Source organism: Phasianus colchicus, chromosome 11, assembly GCF_987193195.1.
Source record: "Phasianus colchicus chromosome 11, bPhaCol1.hap1.1, whole genome shotgun sequence".
In the NCBI taxonomy this organism is placed as follows: Eukaryota; Metazoa; Chordata; class Aves; order Galliformes; family Phasianidae; genus Phasianus; species Phasianus colchicus.
The window spans coordinates 1,933,999-1,958,936 of NC_143446.1; the positions used below are offsets into that span (position 1 = coordinate 1,933,999).

At 53.7% G+C, this 24,938-nt stretch overlaps 2 protein-coding genes across 3 annotated transcripts; one reads left to right on the top strand and one right to left on the bottom strand.

Annotated features, from left to right (window-relative positions):
* Positions 1-6,812: 6,812 nt before the first annotated feature.
* On the bottom strand, positions 6,813-15,224 carry LOC149916366 (maestro heat-like repeat-containing protein family member 7). The gene is made up of 24 exons (XM_090148528.1): positions 15,073-15,224; positions 13,610-14,123; positions 12,835-13,062; positions 12,482-12,700; positions 12,256-12,378; positions 11,967-12,046; positions 11,752-11,869; positions 11,552-11,638; positions 11,177-11,281; positions 10,845-11,025; positions 10,652-10,761; positions 10,295-10,444; positions 9,992-10,146; positions 9,748-9,895; positions 9,388-9,557; positions 9,167-9,304; positions 8,890-9,004; positions 8,598-8,735; positions 8,204-8,380; positions 7,736-7,891; positions 7,454-7,555; positions 7,273-7,381; positions 7,121-7,180; positions 6,813-6,985 (listed from the first exon to the last, which is right to left on the bottom strand). The coding sequence occupies exons 1-24, from the start codon at positions 15,222-15,224 to the stop codon at positions 6,813-6,815; spliced, it is 3,708 nt and encodes a 1,235-aa protein (XP_090004654.1).
* Positions 15,221-24,580, top strand: LOC149916367 (man(5)GlcNAc(2)-PP-dolichol translocation protein RFT1-like). 2 transcript variants are annotated; one of them, XM_090147909.1, is made up of 13 exons: positions 15,221-15,320; positions 15,433-15,518; positions 15,674-15,790; positions 16,487-16,676; positions 17,178-17,279; positions 17,880-18,014; positions 18,748-18,826; positions 18,919-18,969; positions 19,369-19,499; positions 20,169-20,313; positions 21,211-21,316; positions 22,492-22,741; positions 23,538-24,580. In XM_090147909.1, exons 1-13 carry the CDS (start codon positions 15,258-15,260, stop codon positions 23,700-23,702), a joined length of 1,620 nt encoding a protein of 539 aa, XP_090004035.1. In that variant the 5' UTR covers positions 15,221-15,257; the 3' UTR covers positions 23,703-24,580. The 2 variants fall into 2 exon arrangements, with proteins under 2 accessions (XP_090004035.1, XP_090004036.1); XM_090147910.1 differs by lacking the exon at positions 15,221-15,320 and having other exon boundaries at positions 15,501-15,518; positions 15,674-16,186.
* The last annotated feature ends 358 nt before the right edge of the window (positions 24,581-24,938 follow it).

Below are 24,938 nucleotides of genomic sequence, written 5' to 3' on the forward strand. Positions count from 1 at the left end.
CACAGCAAAGTGCAAGGTTTTGCACGTGGGCTGGAGGAATCCCAGGCATCCATACAGACTGGAAGGAGCGGTCCTTGAGAGCAGCCCTGCGGAGAAGGACCTGGGGGTCCTGGTGGATGAAAAGCTTAACATGAATCAGCAGTGTGCTCTTGCAGCTCGGAAAACAAACGGTATCCTGGGCTCCATCAGCAGAGGGGTGACCAGCAGGGACAGGGAGGTGATTGTCCCCCTCTGCTCTGCTCTTGTGAGGCCCCGTCTGCAGCACTGTGTCCAGGTCTGGAGCCCCCAGTACAAGAAAGACAGGGAGCTGTTGGAGAGGGTCCAGAGGAGGGCCACAAAGATGATCAGGGGACTGGAGCACCTCCACTATGAGGACAGGCTGAGGGAGCTGGGAGAAAAGAAGGCTGTGGGGTGACCTCATTGCAGCCTGTCAGTACCTAAAGGGAGCCTACAAACAGGAGGGGAATCAACTCTTGGAAAGGGTAGATAACTGCAGGACAAGGGGAAATGGTTTGAAGTTGAGGGAGGGAAGATTTGGGTTGGATGTCAGGGGGAAGTTCTTTCCTATGAGAGTGGTGAGGTGCTGGAACAGCTGCCCAGAGAGGCTGTGGATGCCCCGTCCATCCCTGGAGGTGTTCAAGGCCAGGTTGGATGGGGCCCTGGGCAGCCTGGGCTGATATTAAATGGGGAGGTTGGTGGCCTTGCATGTGGCAGGGGGGTTGGAGATTCATGATCCTTCCAACCCTGGCCATTCTGTGATTCTGTGTTTAATAGCCCGACAGTAACTTCAGCAAAGGGTGGCAGTGCATATGCAGAATGCAGAATGTGCCTGAAAGCTGGATTCCCAGTCTGAGAGGTAGAATTACTTTTCTCTTTGTATCTTATTTATTTTTGCTCAATCAACTCTAATGCTGGGCTTTTGTGTTCACATTGTGTTGATGGCTGTTTTGATGGAGGTGAGATTTTGCCATTGGTGTATGGAGATTTCATGGCTGTATCAGTTCTGTAGTTCTTTGGCACTCCTATGTAACTATGGTAAAACCAAACCAATCCATGTATTTGCACCTGTGTGAGGATCTGCTGTGAAATCTGCAGCCTTTGTAGCTGGTACCTCAATGCAATGCAGATAAGAAGGAGCTTTCTGCCATCCCTGTTAAAATGCAAGACAGCTTTTCCATCTGGGCATAACTGTGTACCTTCATTGGTCTCCCCACATTTGGGATTTTTCTTCCTTTCCAAGGGTGAACAGTGCCATCGTGCCACCAGGCATGGCAGCAGCTGACACAGGGATTAAACTGCTGCTTCTTTGCTCTCTGCCTGGAAGATAATTCTTGAAGGAAGTACAGTAGGATTTAGGAAACATTTCTTCTCCAAGAGAGGTCAGCTGCTGGAACGGGCTGCCCAGGGAGGTGGAGGAGTCACCGTCCCTGGAGGTGTCCAAGAAACATTTAGATGTTGTACAGAGGGCTGTGGTTTGGTGGAGAAATACTGGTGATAGGTGGACAGTTGGGCTGGAAGATCGTGGAGGTCTCTTCCAGCCTTGGTGATTCCATGATTTTCAGCACATATACATATTTAAGGCATTTTTAAAAGCGTGTTTCTAAACTTCGTATTTAGAAACCTGCTTATCCAAGCTTATGCTTTGCTAAGACCTGGGAAATGAAATGAACTTGAAGAGCAACTGTAATTTATTGTGAACAAGTTGTATCTGTAACAGAAGTTTGCTGGCACGTGTTGCTTTAGGTTGGACAAGGATTGTGAGTGTCTGTATCTTTCTGCTACGTGGTAAAACACCACGTGGGGATGGAGGTCCTGGGGCCTCAGAGGAAGGCTGATGTCATGCCTGAGGAGGAAATTCAAGGTGTGCAGTCATGGTTGATGTAAGCCATTCTGCTCACCCTGCCCTTTGGGCAATCTGCCCTACCCGTCCTGCAGAGGTCAGTCCTTCAGCTCCATCTCATACGCTGTGACCACTTGTTACAGGAGGGAATGCACTGGACATGTGCCAGTTTCTGCTTCCAAATGTTTATGCATCTTCTCAGCTTCTTTCATGCTTTCTCTGGCGATTGCTTCCGTGAATACAAAATCTGACAAATAATTGCATTTTGAAGGGCGTGCTTAATGGAGGTCCATAAAAATGATTTACAGGCAACTGCAAACGGAACTATTACACTAAAGGATAAAAGCTTCCTTAACGAGCTGTACAAGACAGCTATTGATGTATTTATGAAAACATTCCCCAGTACATGCAACCACGGGAATTCAGAGATAAATATTTAAAGATTGTCTGACAGTTTTTGAATGTAGCAGAACTCTAGTTCCTCTGGTTCCTCTGTAAGGCAGTAAATGTCTTGAAACAAAAGTAGGTGTGATTTGTAACAGAAGAGAACCAAAACTTGGTTAATACCAGATGTCTTTCTATGTGATAATGCTCCATTCAAACGGAGAGGTAAAGCGAGGAGAAAATAGGCATGGGAAGCTTAAGGTATTAATAAGGTAAGCCAACATTTTTTTTTAATCTAGATAATTTATCAGAACGGTGTCAAAGAAATGTATTTAAGATGATGAAATCTAACAACAGTTTCCCATTTGATTGAGTTTCCTTCCGTCCCATCATCACTGTACACAATTAGGTTATTCGAGTTTGATCTTTAAGTATTCACATTGTGATTTATAATCTTGTTCTTCACACCCCAGGGAGAGAAAAATTGCTCTGTTGTTATGAATCTGATTAATATATAGAACAATGTGTGCCCTTCTGGTATTTATTACACACATGTGCTTTTAGTTTGGATTATCTCGTTGTTACTTGCACTTTGCAGACATGCCGTGTGACTCTCTGAATAACAAACTGTAGAAGCATTCTAAGCACTTGGGGCTGACACTTGGTGTGGCATCACCTCGTCATTGCAGTGCTTTTTATTCCTGACTGGCTTCATAATTGCTAATTTTTAAATAATATGGTTTTCTTCAGGATGCTGTGTCACATAACTCCTCCTGCCATACAGAACGAAGATCTGCTCATGCTATTAAATCAGCTTTAGGGGTTTTTTAGACTTGTTCCACCACGTTGTTTCTTGGGCTGCAGACTGAGGCTGGGCTATGGAACCTGTTCCTTTGAAGGTTTGTAGAAGGAGTGAATGAGGGACAGGGGCTGTGCTGGGCAGTCTGTGCAAAGTGCTGACAGCAGCCTTGAGTGTTGCTCGTGGGTAGAAGAGCTGCATTAGCAGCCAGTGCTGAAGATATAGAGGAGTTTCAGTGCTGGGGGATCTCTTCTCCAGCACCAAGAGTGTTGAAGCTGAATTTCCCCCTGGGTGATGATGTTGGCCCCGTTTTCACTTGTAAGAACATGGAATGTGTTCATCAACATTCATTAACTTCATGGATCTCAAGGATGCACTCATAACCTCCACTAAGATTTCTGAGTCATTGTAAGTGTAGTGTAGGGTAATATTTCAACTTCCCTAGTTTGCTGCTAGGATATAAGGGTTTGGGTTTTTTTCTTTGTTTTCCTTGGTGTCATTCGATTGCTTTCAATTTTACTTTTTTTGGCTTATTTGATTTATTGGCTATTTCATTTCCCCTGTAAGGACGCAGCAGTTCAAACGCACCAAAGTCACTGTAGCAGTGTCCTTCCAAGGAAGGGGGATTTGTGTACTAAGGATTGTATCAGTGAAATGTAATCACTTTTTACATTTCTTTTTTCTAAAAACTGGTGTTGGGTTGTTGCTGTGTGGGAATGTAAGGCAAGGAGAATAGAAAAGGAATAGGCAATGCTGTGATAGTTAAGGAAGCACAAGGGTACACATACAAGTTGCTGAGCCTTGGAAAGGTTCTCAGTCCAGCTCTGTATACCTGACTCAGTATGGAACAGCCTGTGTTAATTTAGCTTCAGTCTCTCCTGCACAAAATTGTAGGTGAGAAGTCTGTTGATCAAAGCCAGGCTTTTAAAGCAGGTTTCCTGTAGTAATGTGTACAATCAGTTAGTCTCTGTACAAGAGCAGTTCTGTCACCTCCCTTGCAAGCAAATTACATTATGCAATTTAGAGCCCAAGTGCGGCTTAACTTCAGTGGATAAACCTTGTGGCTGCTGTGAAAACATTCATGTACCTGAGGTCTGCACTTGATTTCTACATACATAGGGACAATTATAAATCTGAAGATTCTGATTGAAATACAACCTATGGATTATGCATGTAACCGTTTGCAGTCTTTACTTATGTGCCTGTTCTGAAGTTGCATCCACAGTAAGGAACTGCAGCTCAGCCTCTTTGCTTGGCTGCAGTGCCTATTGGTGTAAGCTAATGGAGGTGCCTTTGCCTCCATCAGTAGAACTTGTTGCCTATCGTAGGTGTGGCGACCTGGTTCGGGAACGGCACGGCGACCAATCCCAGGTCGCTCGGTCCATCGGCTCGCTGACACCAATGTGGTGGACGGCAAATGGCGTTTATTGGCGGGAAAAACAGCCTTATATAACCTGGGCACTGAACGCTATTGGCTATCGGGAGGGGGACCCTGTCTTCCCGTACAACGCGGTATCTTCCGGGCGCCAGACCCTCACTACCACAGGTAGCTGCCTGCAAGAAGACCCTTAAATGTTAATGAATTCAACTGCTTTATCCACTTGCTGTGTGTTCATTTCAAGAGGGCTGGGAAAGATGAGGGGAAAGAGGAGAAGGGATGCTTTGTGTAAAACGGAGATGCTTCTAGAAGCAGATCTTTATCTTCAGGAGTTGCACTGATGGCCTTTGAAGTACTGCTTCAAAGTACGCAGCTTATTCACTTCTCCTTCGCTTAAAAGGAACAGAGGTGTCTGGAAGCTAATGTGAAGCCACGCTGATATTGTCTGGGGAGGTGTATGTTTAGATTCAGAGGAAACAAAATGCAGCTCTGGTGAGCTGGATCCCGTTGTTGGAGGAGCGGTGGCAAAGCTTGTGACGCTGTGAGGCTGGCCTGCTGTTAGCTCTGATTGCCATTTCTCTGCATTTTGGGTGTCGGTCTGCACGGGAAAGCTCTGCCAGCGTGGAGGTGACTGATGGAGTACAGGGAGCTTCAAGGTCCCAGTGAGTGTGAATGTTGAAAGCGTGCCCTTTCCCTGACGTGCTGACTGACCCCTGGCTCCTGTGGGCCGTGGGGGATGGTGTGCTGCTGTCCATGTCAAGAACAAGAAGTAGGTTTGGCACACAGAGGTAGGCCAGAGTTTGAGAAGTGCTCTGTAAAATCACGGTGTTTTTCCTGCTCTGAGCTCTGCTAGTCTCAGCTGTGCCAGGAGCTCTGTGCAGGATGTAATCCAGAGAGGAGTCGAGGATGCGGTCGTGCTGCTGTCATACGTGGGGTGGGAATGGGCTGCACTGCAAGTGTTGCCTGGGGCAGCTGCTGGTGTGGCCACGAGGGGCGATGGTACAAGAGAGCTGTGTGTGCCTGTGCTGGGTTGGACAGAGTAGGGGTGTTCTCGTTGCAGTGGTGCCATTTCTTGCGCAGCGTGAAAGGTGCATTTCTTCAGACGTGCTCACACGAGGCTCTGTGCCATCGTGTGACAGGGGGAGCGTGTGTGTTTGTGTAACTGCCTTTCTTTCGAAGCACTGAATGCCCTTAAGAGAAGGGAATAGAGATGACGGGGTTAGTTTGCAATCTGCGTGCTCGGAAGTCGCTGGAGCTCAGCTCAGAGCTTCTGCTCTTCTCAGCGATCACCGCTAACAGACATCCTCCTCTTGGTGAGTCCAGCTGCAGCTCCGGCTGCAGGGCTGTCAGAGCAGGACGGCCTCGGGTGTGCCACAACATCAAGCTGCAGCAGGGGAGCATCAGAGCTTCTGTAACATCAGCATCTCATTCCTGAGCAGTCATGGCAATTCCCAAGTCTATCACAGTGTGTCAGAAGTGAGGATCATCTTTGTCTGTGTGCATTACTTGATCAGTCTGGGGTTTTCTCTCCGGTTTCATCAGAACCTCTGTGAGAACCCTCTGCAGTTCCCTGCAATAAAATGATGCTTTTATGACAACAGTTGCTTTAGTAATGTGAACAGACTTTGTTGTCTGGATGTTTGTCTGCTTTCCTGGGTGATTTATGAGCATTTTGAGCAGTTGAGCCTGCAGCAGAAATGTGAGCTGTGATCGCTCTGCGATTGCTGCTAGAGCAGCAAGGACCACACTGGAAGCTTTGTGGAGTAGATGATGGTTTTATTTTGGTCTTGTTCTTATTTGAGCATTTCACCAGTTGGATTTGTGTCTTTGTGACAGATGACCTTTTGAAGAAGTTTCAGTGGTGATGAATGTTATTAGAAGCCATGTGGAAATGTGGCAGTAGTGTATCAGGCATGTATCTGTGGTCCATACGTTCCACAACATTTCTCATTACCAGATGTTTTCCCATCCTTCATGCCTGCTTCTGCAGCTCATCAGTTCCTTTCTGCCTTGCAGAGGCTCCTTGTGATGCTCAGTTGGATTTTGCCAAAAACAGGTAGGATTTAAGAAACAACAAGCAATTGTTAGGGTTGTGGAATCCAGTGCTTCAGATGGAAGGTGAACTGATGAGCACATATGGGTTGGTCCCTTTGACACACGCTGGAAAGAAAAGCAGCTGGTGCTTGCTGGCAGTGGCCGAAAGCGTGTGGCAGCGCTGCACGTCCCGTTCCTGTCAGGGCAATGCTGACCTCCTGGGTGTTTTCCCATTTCCCACAGAGAGAAGACAGGCCCTGGTGCTGAAGGAGGTGGCGGCGCTGGGTGAGGAGCGGCACGGCAGCGGGGAAGGGATGTGCCCGAGGAGCAGAGCTGAGCAGCGGGCAGGAGGAGATGCCGGGAGCTTTGCAGGGCGCTCAGCTGTCTGCCCGGGAGGAGCGCCACCTCCTCCACGCGCTGCGGAGCCTGGAGAGGAGCTGCCCCAAGTTTCCTCGTGGTGGACGTGGCCTGGTTTCCTGCAGGATCTTGAGCATCTGAAGGGCCAGCGAGGAGACAGATGGGCTGGGGTCTTGCTGCGCTCCCTGAAGGCCTGAGAGAGCAGAGGAACAGAGGCTCGCTGACAGGCGCGTAGGCGCAGGGCGCCCAGCTCTCCCCTCCGGCAGGAGGGAGCAGGGGGCAGGCACGGCGCCCGCCGGCGGCCCCGACATCCCACTGCCCGGCTCACCTTGGTAGATGCACTCTCTCTCGGCCTGCTGCTGCTCCCTCACGTGCCGCCCTAAGAGCCCTAGGAACACACGGCCCCGTCAGCGACCCCAGCTGCTCCCTGGGTGCCACGCGGAGGGCCGGGGACAGGGGAAGCTCAGTCTGGTGGCTCACCGATGAACCTCACGGCCTCCCGGCGCAGGGGCTCCTGCGGGCTCCGTAGGTAGAGCAGGCTGTGGCCCAGGTAGTCCTGTGCTGCGCTCCTCCTCCTCCTCTTGGCCAGCTGGAGAGGGAAGAGCGCGGGGTCAGCGCAGGGTGGTGCCGACCCTGTGCTGGGCTGTGGGGATGTGCGTACCAGGCACTCGCCGATCTGCCAGAACTGCGCCGTCTGCACCAGGTGCTCCAGCTGCCTCCAGCGCAGGAACCGTGCGGCACCGAGGAGGGCTTTCTGGGAGGCCTGCCAAACAGCTGAGATGGCACCGCAGCCCAAGCAGCAGCAGAGCCCGCGTCCCCTGGAGCTCCTCCACAGGGAGCATGCAGCAGCGGGGGCTGATGCTGCCATGGGCTGCCATGCTCTTGGTGTTTGGGGACACGGCGGGAGCAGCATGGCCCTCCCCCAAGTGAACGCAATCCCCACCTTGGCCACGCTGTCTTCCTCGTCGTGCAGGTGCAGGTACAGCAGGACCAGGTTCCTGCACACCTCCTTCTTCATCATCCTCTTCTCATGGCCCTCCACAGAGTTCAGTGTTTCCAGGAAGAGGTCGATGGAGAGCTGCCGCACAGTGCTGGACTTCTGCAAAGGAGGAAGGAAGGAAGGAAGGAAGGAAGGACATCAGTGTCAGCAGCTCCACGTCCATGGCAAGCAGGGCCATCAGCGCCAATGAATTGGGGCAGAATCTCTGAGCTGGGAGGCTGCAGGCAGATCTTGCGGGTGGCCCCAGATCTGCTCCAAAGCGTGCAAGCTCTGCCCTGCAGAAAGTCTGCCCAGGGCCACGCAGCGCCTGGAAGCGCAGACCGGCCAGGAAGCCCCCTGGTGTGCTGTGACACAGGGGGCAGCAGGCATGGGCACACATCGCTAGTGTGCTGGGCTCCCTACCATCCTTACATCATGAAAGAGCGGTGGGAGCTTGCTGGCCAGCTCCAGAGCCCTGAGGCTGATCTTCGCCCCATCCAGGAGTCGCAGCAGGGTGCTGAGTATCGGTAGGGCTATGGCACGGATGTCGCTGTCCGCGTCCTGCAGCTGCTCCATGATGCACGGCAGGAAGATGATCATTGACCCTGCCTGCGGGAAGAACACCCCTCCCTTTAGGTACAGCTGCAAGCACAGTGAGGTCAAAACCGCTCCGGTGCCAGCCCCGAGGATAGCAGGCAGCGATGGGATGCAGGCAGAGAGCACCAGCTCCTGGCTGCCTGCAGAGGTGCTGGGCTGCAGGTGGCCCTGCTTCAGCCCCGTGGCAGGCCCAGCCCAACCTGCAGCTTTCCTGGTGGCCCCTGCTCACCGTGTCCTGCCTGTTGCTGAGCTGCAGGATGCCCCTGAGCACCAGCTGCTGCATGCCCACGCTCTGGCTCTGCAGATAGGTGGGGAAGAGCTTCAGGATGCGGTGCAGCTCTGTGGTGAGGTCCATCCTCTCCAGCATCTGCAACACAGGTGGCTCTGAGTGCTGGATCCAAGAATCCGCTTGGGGAAGGGCAGCAGGGCACAGCCGCGCCTGGCCCCGAGGGAGGCAGCAGGGCTCGTGCCAGCAGTGGCCTTGCAGCCTCAAGTTGGCTGCTTCTGCAGCTGTTGCTCACCTCAATGAGGAAGACCATGGCCACCATCTCCCAGGAGTAGAAGCTGGTGCTGAGCAGCTCAACCAGCTGGTGGAAGATGGGGTCACGCAGAGCAGCGGGCAGCTCCCTCACGGCCCTGGCAGGGATAAGAAGGCACCGTGAGCCCCGAGCCGGGGGGACGCAGCTGTGGCTGTGCAGCCCTCTTGCCAGTGCTGCAAGGGCCACAGGCTGTGGTGCTGTGGCAGCACTTTGTCGGAGAGCTGGGGCCCCCCTGGCAGCGCGAGGAAGGAGTTCTCACCTGGCCACCACCTGCACGCCCTGGAGGTGGGTGAGGGTGCTGAGGAGCGCGTCCCAGCCACCCTGCTCCTGGATGGCCTCCACCTGCCTCTGGAGGCCCACGCTGCAGAGCAGCACCTTCAAGGCCTGCACCGCGCACCTGCAGGTGGAGAAGGGTGCGAGTCACATCGGGAGCCCCAGCACCGGGGCCCTGGGTGCAGCGGGGGGACGGGGATGTGGCACCTGATGGGAGTGAGCTGGGGCTGCTCCCAGAAGATCTCCACCTCCTGCTGTGTCAGCTTGGTGGTGAAGGACACTTGCAGGAGGAGGGCCAGGAAGAGCTGGGGGAAGATGGCCTGGGCTTCCTTCAGGACCAGAGGCAGCTGCAGTATCTCCGGAAGGAGCCTTGCTGCCTGCAGAAAGCACCCGGATACGATTGTTGCCCAGTCCCCCAGGTTTGCATCCCATCCATACAGGTGTAGGGATGGAGAAAGGGAGGGGGAGGCAGGTGTATGGATGGATGCCAGGGCAGGAAGACGTCTTGGGGGCGGACAGGGGAGGGGAGCGGGGACTCGGGCTCAGCTGGGCGAGTGAGGAACTCACGGCCAGGGCAAGGGCACGTGGCCAGTCCTTGATGAACGGTGACGGGTGCGGCTGAGAATGGCTTATCAGCACTCGGAGCAGCTCCTGCAGCACCTTCTCCACGGCCGGGGGCTCCGAGAGCATTTCCCTCCACATGGTGAGAGCAACCCTGCAGGTCCCCAGGGCTGTCAGCGTGGCTGCCCTCGCCTGGCTGAGAGCCGTGGGCTGGGGAAGGGAGGGGAGAGGAGCCTGAGGGCTGTGGTACCTGGAGCAGGTGGGGGAGCAGACCAGCAGGCTGCTAACCGTCTCCTTGGGGAATCTGCTGGTGAGCACGAGCAGGGCCCTGCCCAGGCTCTTGAGAGCTGCCTCGTCTGTGATGGAAGGCAGGCTGTTGTGGATGGTCTTCACGATCTTTCGCACCTGCAGGGGGACACACGTGAGAATGGGGTGGCACCGGAGCGGGGCCCTGCTGCCGTCCCCGCTGCTGCCTGTCGGCCAAGCGCGGTGCCGGTGCCAGAGATGGGGCAGAGCCCCGAGGGCTGGAGCTGTGGCAGCAGCAGGTTCCCACCTGCCGTGGAGGGAAGCGAGCCTTTGCTGTGAGCACGTGCACCATGTGGGCAGCCAGGTCGGTGCTGTGGAGGCCGGGTGCTGTCATGCTCTCGATGGCTGTGAGTAAGACATTCACCGTTTCTGGGTAGAGCAGGTATTTCAGAAGGCTCTGTGGGAAGAAGGAGAGGAGGGATGAGTCATCCCCTGCATGGCCGCTCGGCCAGGTTGGTGCCTCAGGAGAGCTGGGAGCAGGGGCTGGGCTTGGTGACGCCGAGGATGCGGAGTGTGAGGGCAGCAGGGCTGCTCGGGGAAAGCGCCTGCACTCTTTCTCTGCAGGCCTGGGTTCTCCTGTGGGCTCAGGGTTTGCTCTTTGTACCTGAAAGATAGCAACGGCTCTGTTCTCGGGGGAAGCCTCGTGGTGGAGCAAAGCTAGCTGCCTCTCCCAGACCTGTGGCACCTTGGGCTCCTTGGGCTCCAGCGACAGTCCTGGAGAGGAGCGCACACAATGTGAGTGAGGGGCCTGGGCACCTGGAGGTCTGAGGGACCTAGCCCAAAGCAACTGCTCTCACTTGAGGTGGTGATGAAGGTGAAAAGCTGATGGACAGCCTTCATCGCCTCGTCTCTGGTCCTCTCATGCGTGGAGGTGCAGGAGAGGATGAGGTGCCCGGCCAGCTTCCCCAGCACAGGGAAGCGTTGGTTCTCCTGGCACCTGTGCTGGAAGACGGCGGTTCCCGTGAAGCAGTAGCACAGCTGGGGAGAGAGGCAGCAGAGATGCAGGGCTGAGCGGGGCAGCAGGACCCAGCCCAGGCTCTGTGCAAGCCTGCAGACAGGTGAGACAGGTGGGCTCCGGCTGGGGAGCCCGGACGTGGTCCCCGGAGCTGTGCGCCGCAGGGCTCCCTACCTCTGGCAAGGAGCAGGTGTTGGTGAAGGCGAGCAGCCTGCCAATGCACGCCACGGCCCTCTCCTCCACGGCCGCCAGCTGGCACACGGTGAAGGGCAGCAGGAGCTGTGGGGGGAAAAGCTGCCGGTTGGCCCCCAGCACGGGGCTCTCGTCCTTGCGCTCGCTCCCCAGCTGCAGTGGGGGTGGGTGTTTGCGTCCCTGTCCTGCTGCAGCCCCGCCGCCTTCCCCCTGCTCCCCACCCATCCCTCTGACCCCACAAGGGCCGGCCTCGGGCCAGCAGCACCTGCCCGCCGCAGGCCGTGGGGGGACCTGGCGTGGATCCCCCTTCACGGCCTTGAACCGTGCCCGCAAATCCCAGCCTTGCCACAGCCAGACCTCCAAGATGTTCTGCAGCTCCATGAGGACAGTGGTGCCGGCGCTGCCCACCAGCTCCTGCAGCAGGCGGTGCAGGGCTTCCATGGTCTGCAAGGAGGACAGGGGTCAGGGCGGCCGTCCTGCTGCGTCCTGCTGGCAGCAGAGGGGCAGCCCGGGTGGTGGTGTCCAGGAAGCATTGCCAGGGCTCAGCTCGTGCGCACCTCCATGCAGGATGCGGCGTCCCAGTCCGTGTCGTCCTCATGGCCAGGCAGGTGGAGGACGCTGCTGATGCAGGTGTGCAGGAGACCGTGCTTCTCCTCTGGGAGCAGCCATGCTCTGCTGCAAGGGGCGAGAGGGCAGAGGCGTGATGCTGTGCTCAGGGCCCCTGGCCAGGACCAGTGCCACCACGTTGGCCAAAGCTGGGCTGGGGCGGTACCTCATGGCGGCGATGGCGCTCATGGCCTGCTGCCGCAGCTCCACGTCCAGGCACTCGGCGGGCTCCTCCTGCAGCAGCGCCTGAGGGCAGAGCGGGATGGGATGGGATGGGATGGGATGGGATGGGATGGGATGGGATGGGATGGGATGGGATGGGATGGGGCGGTGCAGCTGCCCTGCTTGGTGTGCGCAGCCCGGGCAGCCCATCCCGGCTCCCGGGGCTCCCCAGCGACCCCGCAGTGGGAAGCGGCGGCTGTGCCCAGCGCCCGGCCCTGCGGTGCTGCCCTTACCTCAATGCACTGCGCCACCTCCGAGGCGCAGGCACTCAGGTGCTCGTGAGCCTCGCTGTCCTTGAGGGCGGCAGTGCAGGCGGTGCGGACGCAGGCCAGGAAGCTGAGCTTCTGTGCCTGTGCCTGAGACAGGGAGGGGAGTTACAGGTGCCGGCATCAGGGGAGCCCGGCAGCCTCGGGGCACGGCCGGGCAGGGGCAGCCGGGGAAGCACAGAGTGCCCGCTACCTGGGGTCTGCGCGTGCAGCAGGCGCGGATGCAGCTCAGGGGATCCTCCTCCTGCGGTGGCACGACGGAGGGAGTGAGATCCTCTGCTGAGCCCGACGGCCCCCGCAGGGGCTGCACCTCGCACACCTCGTAGGGCCCCTGCTGGGCCACGGCGGTGCGGGGTGCCCTCGGTATCTCTGGCCATGCCTCTCGGGGTTGGCTCGGGGGTCTCTGCTCCATCTTGAAGCACAAGAGGGAACAGCGGCAAATGCGCCTGCTGTTCCAGCTCTGCCTTCAGGGGGACGAGGCCCATTGTGAGGTGGCGGTGATGTCACCCCGTTCTGCCCGGCTCCTCCCAGAACCCCTCTCCTTGCCCTGGGCTTGCCCACAGCCCCGCAGCCATCGCTGTCCCTGGGCACTTTAGGTCTGGAAGGAGGCCTCGACTGCACTGTGTGCGTTTGCTCCCGCTGCGGCGCTGGGATCTGGGAGTCCTTCCCAGGGCCCTTCAGCCCCGCATCCCCCCCAGTAAAATTAAAGCGTGTCACCGTTTCCACTGGGACCGAGTTGAGTTTTCCTTCTTGGCACCTGGTGCTCTCTTCTGGCTTTAGGAGAAAAACAGAGAGTGTTGATAACACGGCAGTGTCTCTAGCTGTTGCTGAGCAGTGCTGCACTGAGCTGTGGGCGATGCAGCTTCTCGGCTCATCGTGGTGTCCTGCTGGGGAGGGGCTGAGGGGGCACCAGGAGCTGGGAGGGCACAGAACCGGCACAGCTTGTGGCAACTTAGGCATGGGCTCTGTTGCTTGTGCAGGACAGAGAGCTTTTTCGTACTTGCTCACAGCCTTTAATAGCCCTGTAACAGCCCCTTGGCTTCGTGTGTATTTCCATCTGGCAGCAGCATTTGCATTGCAGGAGCGAGAGACGGAAGTAAGAATTCAGGGGAGCAAAGATCCTTGGATTTGTTTTAGTATTGTGATGCTGGTATGCCTGTCAGTGTTTCTTGGGATTTATGCACACTAGAAAGTGTGATTGCCAGGTGGTTTGATTAAATCTCATTGCACAAACCTCTGCAAACAACACTACGCTGGGAGGAGCTGCAGGGAGATGTTGACAAATAGGAGGGCTGGGCAGTCGCCGAGGCCATGAAGTTACCAAGAGCAAGTGGTGGATTCTGCCGCCGGGACGGGACAGCCCTGGCTCTGTGCTCACACTGCGGGAGGAGAGGCTGGAGAGCAGCCCCACGGAAAGGGCTCCGGGGTGCTGCTTAAGGGCAAGTGGCACGTGAGCCAGCAGCGTGCCCCGACAGCCCAAAGGGCCGACCGCACCCTGGGGCGCATCGGGCCCAGCGCTGCCCAGGAAAGGACTGTCCCGCTCCGCTCTGCTGCGCCCGCTGCAGCCCTCAGAACGTCCGGCCCCGCTTCCTGACGTGGCTGCGTTCTCCTTGGGATCCGTGCCCAGCAGTGCCCACAGCCTGCCCTGCTGCGCTGTGAGAAGGCAAGTCCTAGCCTGGGGTCGGGGGGCTGCAGGCCCTGGTCGCTCTGGGTTCCCGAGGCTTCCGAGGTGCCGCTTTGGCATCCCCCGCTTCGCCAGGTGCCGCTCCCTGCATCCCCTTGACTTGCTGATGCACTGCTGCTCTGGCAACCCCTGTGCCTTCCTTGAGCGGTGTCTTGTGGAACGCAGAAATGACACACGGGTTTGGTACGTGCTAAGGGAAGGGGAGGAGTGGAAGCTGGTCCCAGCTGGGCATCGCGGCAGCCCCCATCCCGACCTACCTCAGCTCCACCGGTGCCCTATGTAATGGGTTTGAGGCTCTGGGACTTGAGGGAGAGGTGCGTGAGGATGCGGTGGGAGGCCCAGCCGTGAGGTTTCCTAGGGCGAGGCGGCTGACTGATTTCTCCACAGAGAATTCAGGAATGAATACTTCTAACCCAGGATGGTTGCAGTCCTGGTTTGGCAAATGGAAACGGATGATTGTGTCCACATTTACCTCTTTGACTGTGTAGCAGGAGCCCTGATGGCCATCGCATGCTGTGTTATCCCCTGTATGAGGGGACTGGGACAGCAATCGATTGAGGCAGCACAGTTGAAGCAAACACCAGCGGAGCCACCACCATATTCAGATAAAATGGTGGTGTTAGAGGAGATGGGGAATGAGGAAAGGGAAGAAGAGGAAGATGTCTATGAAATGGCACCATAGAAACAAACTGCAATAATTAAGCATGCATAAAGAAGAAAAGGGGGAAAGAAGGGAGGAACTGTGGGAATGGGATGTTGTTTCTGCGTTAGATCTCAAAAAGGGGGAAGTGATCGGAAAAGTAGAGCACAGCGTGTTTGTATTTTGTAACTTGTCCTTCGAAATAGCTGGCGTGAAAAGTAGAAATACCAGGCGGAAGGACAGTCGCTGGATTATGCGATGCTTGCAGTTTTACAAGCAAGAATTAGTTTTTGAGCGTAGTGACCAGTACGGCTATAGTACTGTGGGCTACAAGCGTGTTGTGAGGCCTCCTGCTGGGACGGGAGACCCGTTATCCTCGGCGTTCTGTAGCCGCTGACCGAGCGGCACCGCCGCTGGCGTTCCGTCACGAGGGAGCCGAATTCACGCCTGCCGGCCGCACCGTTTGCTTTTCGTCCGACCGCGCTTCCAGCGGGCGCCGTCAGACAGAAGGGCGGAGCGGCCGTAGGAGCGCCGAGCGAAGCGCAGCCGCGGCCTCCGCAGCAGGCGGGGCGGGGCGGGCGCAGTGAGCATCCCCGCCCCGCCTGACGGCATCGCGGCGCGCCGGCGCCGTTCCGGCCGGTGCCGATGGCCGCGCGTGCCGCGCTGCGCCAGACCGCCCGTCTGGCCTCCTCCGGCGCCCTGCTGCAGGTGCGGGCCGCCCCGGCAGCCCCGTCCCCTCCCGCTGCTCGCCCTCCTCGGCGGCGCCCGTGGCAGCCGGCCCGGCCCCCCGGCGGCGCTTCCCGCCCCGCTTCCTCCGCAGGTGCTGTTCCGGGCGGCCGCCTTCGGGCTGAACGCCCTGACGCTGCGCCGCCTCTCCGGGGAGCTGCTCGGCGTCGTCGGCGTGAGGTGACCGCCGTTCCGCCTTCCGGCCGCGGGCGCCGGCGATGAGCCGCCCCGCGTGGCCGCGCTCGGTTCCGCGCGGCGGGACGGGTTACCGACGGGCGCCCGCGGAGGCGGCGAGCGAGGGACCGACCGCGCGCTTCCCCTCCCGTCCCCTGCAGGCTGACTCTGCTCCATTCCACGGCCGTCTTCCTGGCCAGGGAGGCGTTCCGCAGGGCCTGCTTGAGCGGCGGCGCGGAGCGGAGCTGGGCCGCGACCGTCAACCTGCTGTGGCTGACGTGAGAGCTCCTCGGCTGCTCGGCACTTCTCGCTGCGCTCCGGGAGCTCGCGGGAGGAAGGCGTTCGCGTCGCCGGTTTTCGCCCGAGAGCGGCGCCGTGCCGAACGCGAGTCGGCCGTCGGGCGGCCGCGGGGTCCGAGAGCGGGGGCTCGGATTCGCCCCGCTGCGGTGCCGCGAAACCTGCCGCGCTCCGGCCGAGGCCGCGGCTCCCGAAGCGGCGTCGGCAGAAGCGGCGCGGGTCTGCACCGCGTGCCTCGCTCGGCTGGGCTGCGGGCGCGTGTTCTGCTGCTGCCTGCGCTGTGGTTGCTGGATGGCTCGGCGCGGCGCTGGGAGCGGTGGCATCCGCGCTTGTGGATCCAGGCTTCACGCAAAGCCTGGAGCTGCGCGTGGCAACCTGTAGGTACAGCTTTACAGCAAAGCCTGGAGCTGCACCTATTCGCCTGTAGGTACAGCTTTACAGCAAAGCCTGGAGCTGCACCTATTCGCCTGTAGGTACAGCTTTACAGCAAAGCCTGGAGCTGCACATATCAATCTGTAGGTACAGTTTTAAGCAAAGCTTGCAGTTGCAATAGAAATGAATTCGTCAGATCTCTTGCCCAATAAGGAAAGTATACCAGCACGTGAAATTGTAATCGGGTTTTCCCCTGTTCTTTTTTCTGCCTGAGAAACCCTGACTGTTGTTACGTTGCGTTTCAGAGTCCCTCTTGGTGCTTTTTGGTCTGTTTCCTTGGGCTTCGTCTGGCTGCACTTCCTTGAAGTTCCTGACCCGTCTGTGGTTCCTCATTATGGGGCCGCTGTTGTGGCGTTTGGCCTTTCTGCAGTCGTTGAGCTTCTAGGAGAACCGTTCTGGGTTTTAGCCCAGGCTCACTTGTTTGTAAGACTTAAGGTTGGTAAGGAAGCTACGTGCACAGGGCTGTGTGTGTGTGAGAGAGAGCGAGCGAGAGAAATCTTTTCCTAGTGGAACAGAAATGCTGTAAAGAACGGATTCCTGCCCGGGTTATGTCCTTAATGATCATTAAATATGTAATCACGAGTGTTAATGGGAGGGAGGCACAGACGGCTTCCCCAGTTCTGCTGTCCATGTCGGGATGAGATGGTGAAGGGCAACAGCTGGGCTCAGGGCTGTGTCAGCCTGATGTGTTCCGTGTGTGTCCCACACGAGGGCTGGGGCAGTGCGATGGGGGAATTGTGCACCGTGAGACGTGAGGATGTGCAGAGAGGCTGCAGTCTCAGGTGGCCAACGCAGCAGGAGAGCCGCGGTGGTCACGCTGACTTTGGATGCCTCGTATTCCTGTGTGGGCTGTGTGTGTGGAACTGAAGTGCTTTGTGTTCCTGTCGGTGGTTAAGCTGGCACAAAGGAACGTTCTGTGTCTTCTCTTTCTTGAAGGTAATTGCTGAAAGCCTTTCCGTGGTGTCCAAATGCGTCCTGACGGCCATTCTGGTCATCCTTTATCCGCAGTGGGGCCTTTACATTTTTTCCTTGGCTCAGGTAAGCCTCCTGTATTCTTTCTCCGCATAAATTCTCGCTCTGCAGAGTTACGTGCTGCTGCCTTTGACGTGCAGCCTGCTGAAGAGCAGCGGGGAGGTGAGAGAAGGTTCCTTTGCGGGTAGGATTTAAGCGTTGGGAATTGTGGTGGTAGCTGCTACTGACTTGGTGTTTTGAGCCCGGTCAGTTTAATGGAGGTACAAGAAGCACCTTTGTTGCATGCAGAAAGGCAGGTTTTGCACATAAGGTTGCTATGCTGAATGTGCTGTAACTGTTTTGGAAGTGTCAGCTGTTTTTTGACCCAATAGTTGTGTTTCAATTGGACTCAGCGGGATCTTTCTAAAAATACTGAACAGGAGGTGAGTTGGCACAGGACTGTGATGCTGATCTGCTGATTGAAGAAATTTCACTCAACAGCATTCTGTGCGGGGGGAGGGGAGTTGCAGTAATGCCTTCAGCCTGATTACAATTTGACAGGAGTAAGAACTTCTTCCTGCCTTCAGTTCCCACTGAATCGGCAAAGCTCGCACGTGGTTCTGCAATTGTAAGTTGGTTTTGTTTTACTGTTCGTTGTTGTAATTCTTTCCTTCCCCGTCTTTTCAGCTTTTGTACACCAGTGTTCTGGTGCTGTGCTACGTGGTTTACTTTGCAAAGTTCTTGGGATCTCCTGAAGCAACAAAGAAGTCCTTTCCAATTCCAAGCATGAAAGCTCTGTTACCGAACGTGATGGAAGATAAGGTGGGGCGCACAGTTCCTTCTCGAGTCTTTGGTGAGAGAACTTTTGGCAGCTGCTTGCAGGTGATGGAGTGAAAGGAGTGATTCTGAGGTTATGAGGTACGGCTGTTAGGAAACATGGTTGCCTAAAATTGCATTGACAGTTGGAGTGTTCAGATCCTTGTCAGAAAACCTGGAGCTCTCTGTTTCGGGCCTTGTTGGCTGTCTTGTCTTCCAGTAGCTTTGCACAACCCGTTAATTGGAGGTGGAAGGTTTGCAGTGTTAAAGGGAGTGAGCAGGTACCAGGCAGAAGGTAGGAGAGAATCCAGGGCCATCCTGTAGTGCTGGTACTTCACCTTTTCCTCGAGCAGAACGTGGTGGTGCACAGCATCCTACAGATACTCAGATCTCTGATGTCCTCTGAAAAGGAAATGGGGCAAAGAAGGAAATGAAAAGGCACGGTGAGGAAAAAGGCAGAAGTTCTGAGGGAGGGATGGAGAGACTGAGAGTAGAAAGGCAGTTCTGGCTTGTGAGACTTGCAGGAAGGCTTTGAAGAGCACTGAGAGATGAGTTTGACTGTGAGGGTTCTGAGAGGTCTATGGGTGCACTAAAGGACTTTTCCCCCTCTCTCGTTCCTGCTGAGTGCTGTGTGCTGCAGAAAGCTGATGCAGTTCTGTTGTGCGTCTGCAGCGATAGTGATCGTGCGCCAGGGAGAAGTCAGCCAGGGGAGAGTGACGTTGTTTGCTGGATTTTGCAGACATTCCTGAACTGGAAGGAAGCGCGGCTGACTTGGAGCTTCTTCAAGCAATCCTTCCTGAAGCAGATTTTGACAGAGGGTGAGGCTGGATGTGCGGGCGCGTTGGGGAAGGGCAAGTGAATGCTGGTCACCAGATGGGTTTGTCCTGACTTCTGTGTTCTGAACTTGCAGGTGAGCGATACGTGATGACTTTTCTGAATGTGATCAATTTTGGCGACCAGGGTGAGTGTGGTGATGCTGTGGGGCAGCGACAGGATTTTCTAGCTGCTCCTTGTGGTCTGTTTCTGAAAATATTGGAAACCGTTTGAGAATAACGTGACAATGTGGGGGGATTTCAGTGGCACTGGGGTATGAGCTGCATTTCAGAGAATGATGGATAAACAGATATTAAAATAAACAACAGCCCACACCAAAACACCAACAACCAAAGCAACTTATTTGAGGGTCGTGCATTTAAATAATATTTTGCACTGGATCAGAACTTTGCAGTTGTGTTTGTTTTGCTGTGCACCTTGTTTCTGTTTTAAGAAACTGGAAGAGGAAGGTACGGTACCTGATGCACTACAGTTCCTTCTCTTCCTTTGTTTGGTCCCGTTTTCTTGATGTCTTTTGTTTGTAAAGGTGTGTATGATACCGTGACCAATCTGGGTTCGCTGGTGGCCAGGTTCATCTTTTTGCCCATTGAAGAGAGCTTTTATGTCTTTTTTGCGCAAGTATTGGAAAGAGGGAAGAATGTAAAGGATCAGAAGCAGGTATGTTTGTCAGTCTTAGTTCCAGTGAAATGCTTGCCTTGTGTTGGAGATGAATTGTCTCAGGAATGTGAGTGGTGTGTGTGTTTAAATTGTGGAGCATCAGGACTGTTGAAATGGAAAGCAGTTTGAAGTGGAGAGCGTGCCCAACAGGTCTGGAGCAAAAAGCAGGCAGGTGAAAAGCCAGCAAAGTAGGAGTTAGGGGTGCAATGGCGTAACGCTGCATCGTCTGGTAGCTCCCAAGTTGCTCCTTCTGCTGTGGCAGAACTTGTAGTCCAGGGTGTAGCAGTGAAGATGTGAGCCTTTGGGTGCTTCAGGCTGTGGCCTTGGGCAAATGCTGTGCTTTCCTTTGCTATTTGCTGGCTGTTAAGAGGTGCAGCTGCTGTTTGCCCTTTTCCTTAAAGCCTGCACCCGAGCTGTGAATGGCTGATGTTTGTGTAGATTTCTGCTTATCACGCAGAAGAAAATAAGAATACATGAGCACAGTTGGAAGCTAGGACCATGTGTGTGGGTGTTTCAATAGCAGAGCGTAATTCTGATGCTGCCTTGCATAGTGCCAGTGGACGTTTTCCCCATGGAATCGTTTTTCTTGGTGAGAACAGCAGTTGTGCTGATTCTGGTTGGCGTAATGGACTGCTGGGTGTTGTTGCTTTATTTTTGTTTTCTCCCCAGGATGATGTTGCTATGGCTGCAGATGTGTTAGAGCTGCTGTTGAAGCTGGTGCTTCTGATCGGCCTTACCATTGCTGTTTTTGGATATGCCTTTTCTCAGCTGGCCCTGGATATTTATGGAGGTTCGATGCTCAGTTCTGGGACAGGTAAGAAGTTTGAGCTGCCGTTTTTGTTCTTCAGCTCTGTGCTGAGATCTTGGCTCAGTCAGCTTTCTGCCTGAGAAAAATCAGCTCAGGTTAAAAGAAGCTTTAAGCCCTGAGTCCTGGTGTGCATTTTGAGCTGCGTTCTGCTCTGTTGTCCCCTGGCCTTGTTCTGGGAAAAGGATTTAATTCCTTTGTCCTCCTGTCGATGCTTACACCTCGAATATTCCAGCTGTGGCAGCACTGTAGCTCCCAAAGTTGCCCGCCGGGATGATAGCAGAGGCTGGGATGTTGCTGAGCAGTAGTGTTAGCGAGATTAGGAGGTTTACAAGGAAGGAAGGATGAAGAAACTGGCTTTTCATGAGCTTTAAAGCTACACGTATCTTTGAGCTGCAAAATCTAAATGTCTGGTTTTAATCCAGCTATCTAATCTAGCTGTGTAATCTAGTGCATCTAATCCTTAATCTGGTGTTGAATGTGTTGAGCAGCTCTGTTGTTTTTTCTTCTTCCTTTTGTATTCCACTCGTGTATTTGATTGCTGTGAGCACATGACAATGTCTGCTGGATCTTTTCTCACAAGATCTGTACAGTGAAAGAATTGGTTTGCAGTACGGTGGAGAATCCCATTGAATGCAATCATCACTTTGGTGCTGGAGATCTTCTCTGTAACGTTAACAGCTGCTCCTCTCTTGTCTTCTGGTTTTGGTTTTGCTTGGCCTTGTTTTTTCTGTCTGTGTTCTTGTCAAGCTGTCCAGAGCAGAAGCTTCTCAGAGGCAGGTAAAAGTTGCCATTATCAGCAGTGATGTTACAGCTTTTATCGCCGGGTATAAAAGCAGTGCGGTTTTGTCAAAGAAGCAGTGATCTCCTTATCCTTGTAATGTTGTGATCTCTGTTTTGTTTCAGGTCCAGATCTTCTGCGGTGCTACTCCCTGTATGTCCTACTTCTTGCTGTCAATGGAGTAACAGAATGTTTCACCTTTGCTTCGATGTGCAAAGAAGAGGTAGACAGGTGAGGAGTATCCCCTGTGCGTTTCTGTAACCACCTGTATGTGATGTGCATGGAGGTCAGCATGTGAATGGGGAGCAATTGTTCTGCTTGGCTGTTTGCTGGGAAATGCTTTTTGATCCTGAGCAGCCAGTTTCTGTGTGCAGTCACTTGAAGGGCTGCGTTCCTGCCCCCTGAAGCCCAAGCTGCTGATTTAGGTGCTGGAGTGCAGACCTCAGTGTAGAAGCTTTAGTAACTGCTTAAACCTTTGGGGAAAGAGAAGTGAGTTGAAAAGGTGCTTAGCTTTTGGTGGACAGCACACTGGGAAAGGAATTTAGATGTGGAGTCTTATTTAGTGTACGTGTGCTTGAATTGAACTTCAGTTTTCAAGGTGGACTGTTACTTAAAAGTCATTACCAGCTGCAGATATTAATGGACTTCTCAGATGCAGTTTCTGTAGATGACGTTGGGAATGATCTGAGTCAGGCACGTGAGTTCAGTGCTTTGTCTGCCTTGAGGAGAGCGTTGGTCTGCATGACTTGCTGAGATCTCTCCCAGCCTGGATGTTCTCTTGGTTCTCTGTTTGTTCTGGAGTATTGGCACTGCAGCCTGATGGCTGCCATCGGACTTGTTTCACTTCTGCAGCACTTGTCCACTATGAGGCCATTCCAAATTATGGAGGCTTTTTTTTTTTTTTAGGTCCTCAATTAAATGAGATCTGCTTTTGACAGAAAGAAAGAAAATCTTTTTAGACGTGCAGTGGCTGCTTTCATCCCCCTTTTCAAGTATGAGCTGCTCTTCCAAGCCACTGCTTGGAGCAGGAACTGAGTGTCATCTTATGGCGCGTCATTTTTCTTTAACACCTGGCAGAGCAGGAGAAAATCCTCAGTCTTTGATATTGCTCATTATTGCTACTGGGTTTTCTGAGCTGAATACACAGATGAGCTGTAGGACAGAATTTCCTTTGCTTAATGTAGTTCTTGGTTGACCAACTGGTCAATGTATTTTTCATTCTTGTAGTGATTTCTTTTCTTTCTGGCTTTGTTCTCAACCTTGCCATCTGTCATGAGATGAGAGTAGTTGTCGCTCCTGCATTTCAGCAAGCTAATGGATTTTTTTCTTTTGAAAAATGTGCTTAGTAATTAAGTAGTGCAACGGTATGTGTTGTATACGTGGTTTCTGTTGTTTCTTCTTCCCAGGTACAACTTTGTTATGCTGGCCTTGTCCTTCCTGTTCCTGTGCAGCTCTTATTTCTTGACCCGCTGGCACGGAAGCGTTGGCTTTATCCTTGCCAACTGCTTTAATATGGGTATTCGCATTGCTCACAGCATCCATTACATCTACGGTTACTTCAAGGAAAGCTCCTACAGGCCTTTGACAGGCTTGCTTCCCTCACCGTTGTTACTGCTGGCTTATGGCCTGAGTGGAGGAATTACTGTTTACTCAGAGGTAAGAGTCTGCCTCAAGATTTTCCTGTCACTGCGAGGCTTTGTCAGATGGCTTTGTTACCAGAAGGAAAGAAATGCTGTTAACAGAACAGGCTTATAGCCATAGCCCAGGAGATTTCCCTTCAGGCTTGCGAGGCTGTGTATAGATCTACTGAAAATTGAACAGGGACATGTAATTACATTGATCTTCAGACGTGTGCCTGCTTGCTACGCCTTCTCCAGGTGGCAGGGAACCACGTACCTACTGAGTGAATCAGTTCTGCTGTCTGCCATAAATCCACGTTCTTAGTTCTTGATAACTGGTTGTGACAGTACAAAGAAATGGTCATTAAAAATTCTGTAGCAAAAAAGAAAAAAAAAAGGCAGTGGAGAGGAAAAAACATCAACATGCAAAAAAAGCACCGAAACAGAAATGGCTGAAAGTGCCCTTCTTGCTTGCATTGAGGTTGCAGACTGGTAATGGCACAGACCAGTTATCGTGAGGTGGTGGTGTTGGGGAGTGCAGAAATGTGACAGGTGGAAAATCCACGATGCCTTTAACAAGAAAGGAGAGCTTTATTTTTGGCATGGGAGGTTTGCAACGGCCTTTTTTCTGAAAGGCAGCTGAGGAGGTTGGGGCAAAATGGCAGTCCTGTGTGGACAGCATCAGCAGAGTTTTCCTGATATATTGATTAACAAGTAACTTGCACATCTATTGGGATGGTCTCCAGAGGCACTGGACCTCATGTTGTAGTGCAGCAGCTGACCTACCTTGTGCTGCCTGGTTTTCCTTCAATGGCCTGTTTCCTCTGTTTCAGGCATTCTTCTGCTGCGACAAGGGTTGGACGGCAAGGCTGATTCACGTCAGCATCGGGGCGCTGTGCTTTGCAGCTACCACCATCACCATGTTCTGCACGGAGAGCAAGCTGGTCCACTTTGTCAGAAGCCAGTTCCTCTCCCAGTACATGAAGAAAGGAACGTGAAATGCTCGAGGGCAGAATAATTCTTGTGTGTGGTTGCAGGTGCTGAGGGTCGTATTTTTTTGCACAGGTCTGCATGGAAAAAGGTTTCCACATGAGTTTGTTGGAGGCGTTGGTAGTGACAGTATGAGTGGTTGCTGACTAAGCTAGTCTGTGCAGAGAAAGAGAGCTGAGTACTTTTCTGAGAAATTTTAGCTTTTCTTCCAACAGCCTCTTTGGTGATGAAGGTCTGCAGTGCAGCTGCCTGACATAAACTGATGGCCAGAGTTAATGTGGGGAGCTCCCATTCTTCCCAATAGGGAGTGCACGTATGAAGGCATTGTGTGGCTGACGTTTTAATTAAGATGGAAGCAAGGACCAATCACAACGTAATTGCTACCAAAATAGGACATGATGCAGTGCAGGAAACACTGAGTGATCAGTGGCCTGAAGTGTAAAGCGTTAAGCAGACAGTTGTGACACTTGCAGGGAAGCTACTGGAATACGTAGCACGTGTCCAAGTCCCAGCTGGCTGTGTAAGTTTACTTTCTTCAGCATCACTCATGTAATGAGAGCGTTGATTTGCTTGTCCGAAATACTCTGGAGCTTTTATCTGAACAGAAATGCAGTGGGTTTTTTGAGCAATGCCTAACAACAGCTGTGAACTGCAGTCACATGGAAGCTGAAGTTGCAGAAGGCAGAGTTAAACATCATTGACTTCACTCCTTTTCTGTTCCTGTCTGAGATGATCAGTGCGATCATGAAGAAATTTGTCTCCATGCAATGTCTTGCTTTTCTGCCAAGTGGAATGTTCTGTACGCTGAATAACATTTCCTTCTGGGTTTGTGTGTGTTGGATCTCTTGCTTTTGGATAAAAACAATGCTGCCTTTTCTTACACAGATCTTTCATCTGGCTGGCTCCTTTTTGTGTTTGGTGTGAACCTGTGTGTTGATTTTTATTTTCAGTTATTGAAGATGGCAATGTTCAGATGCCATGAAGTGAGAGCGTAGGTTGCAGAATTTTGTTTGCTAAGGGTACCAGATGCTCCTGCTGGCCTGAGATCTGGCTGTGGCAGTTTCAGAGCATGGAGCAGCACGCTGTAACGACCAGCGTTCCCTTCACACCGTTTGGATGGAGCAGGAAATGTCCAGTGTGCTGAGACACGTCCAGCACCAAGGCTTCAGTGTGATCACATAGCAAACTGCACAGGTCCTCAGGCAGCTCTAGGAAAATCTTCACTTCCCGTGGCACTGTGGAGT

Coding starts and splice junctions, on each gene's coding strand:
- LOC149916366 (XM_090148528.1), bottom strand. CDS start 15,224: ATGCCGTCAGGCGGGGCGGGGATGCTCACTGCGCCCGCCCCGCCCCGC. Junction 11,870..11,966: donor AGCGCCATCGCCGCCATGAG/GTACCGCCCCAG, acceptor CGCCCCTTGCAG/CAGAGCATGGCTGCTCCCAG. Junction 7,181..7,272: donor GGAGGCCGTGAGGTTCATCG/GTGAGCCACCAG, acceptor GTGTGTTCCTAG/GGCTCTTAGGGCGGCACGTG.
- LOC149916367 (XM_090147909.1), top strand. CDS start 15,258: ATGGCCGCGCGTGCCGCGCTGCGCCAGACCGCCCGTCTGGCCTCCTCC. Junction 15,519..15,673: donor CTCGGCGTCGTCGGCGTGAG/GTGACCGCCGTT, acceptor CGTCCCCTGCAG/GCTGACTCTGCTCCATTCCA. Junction 18,827..18,918: donor GAAGCAGATTTTGACAGAGG/GTGAGGCTGGAT, acceptor CTGAACTTGCAG/GTGAGCGATACGTGATGACT.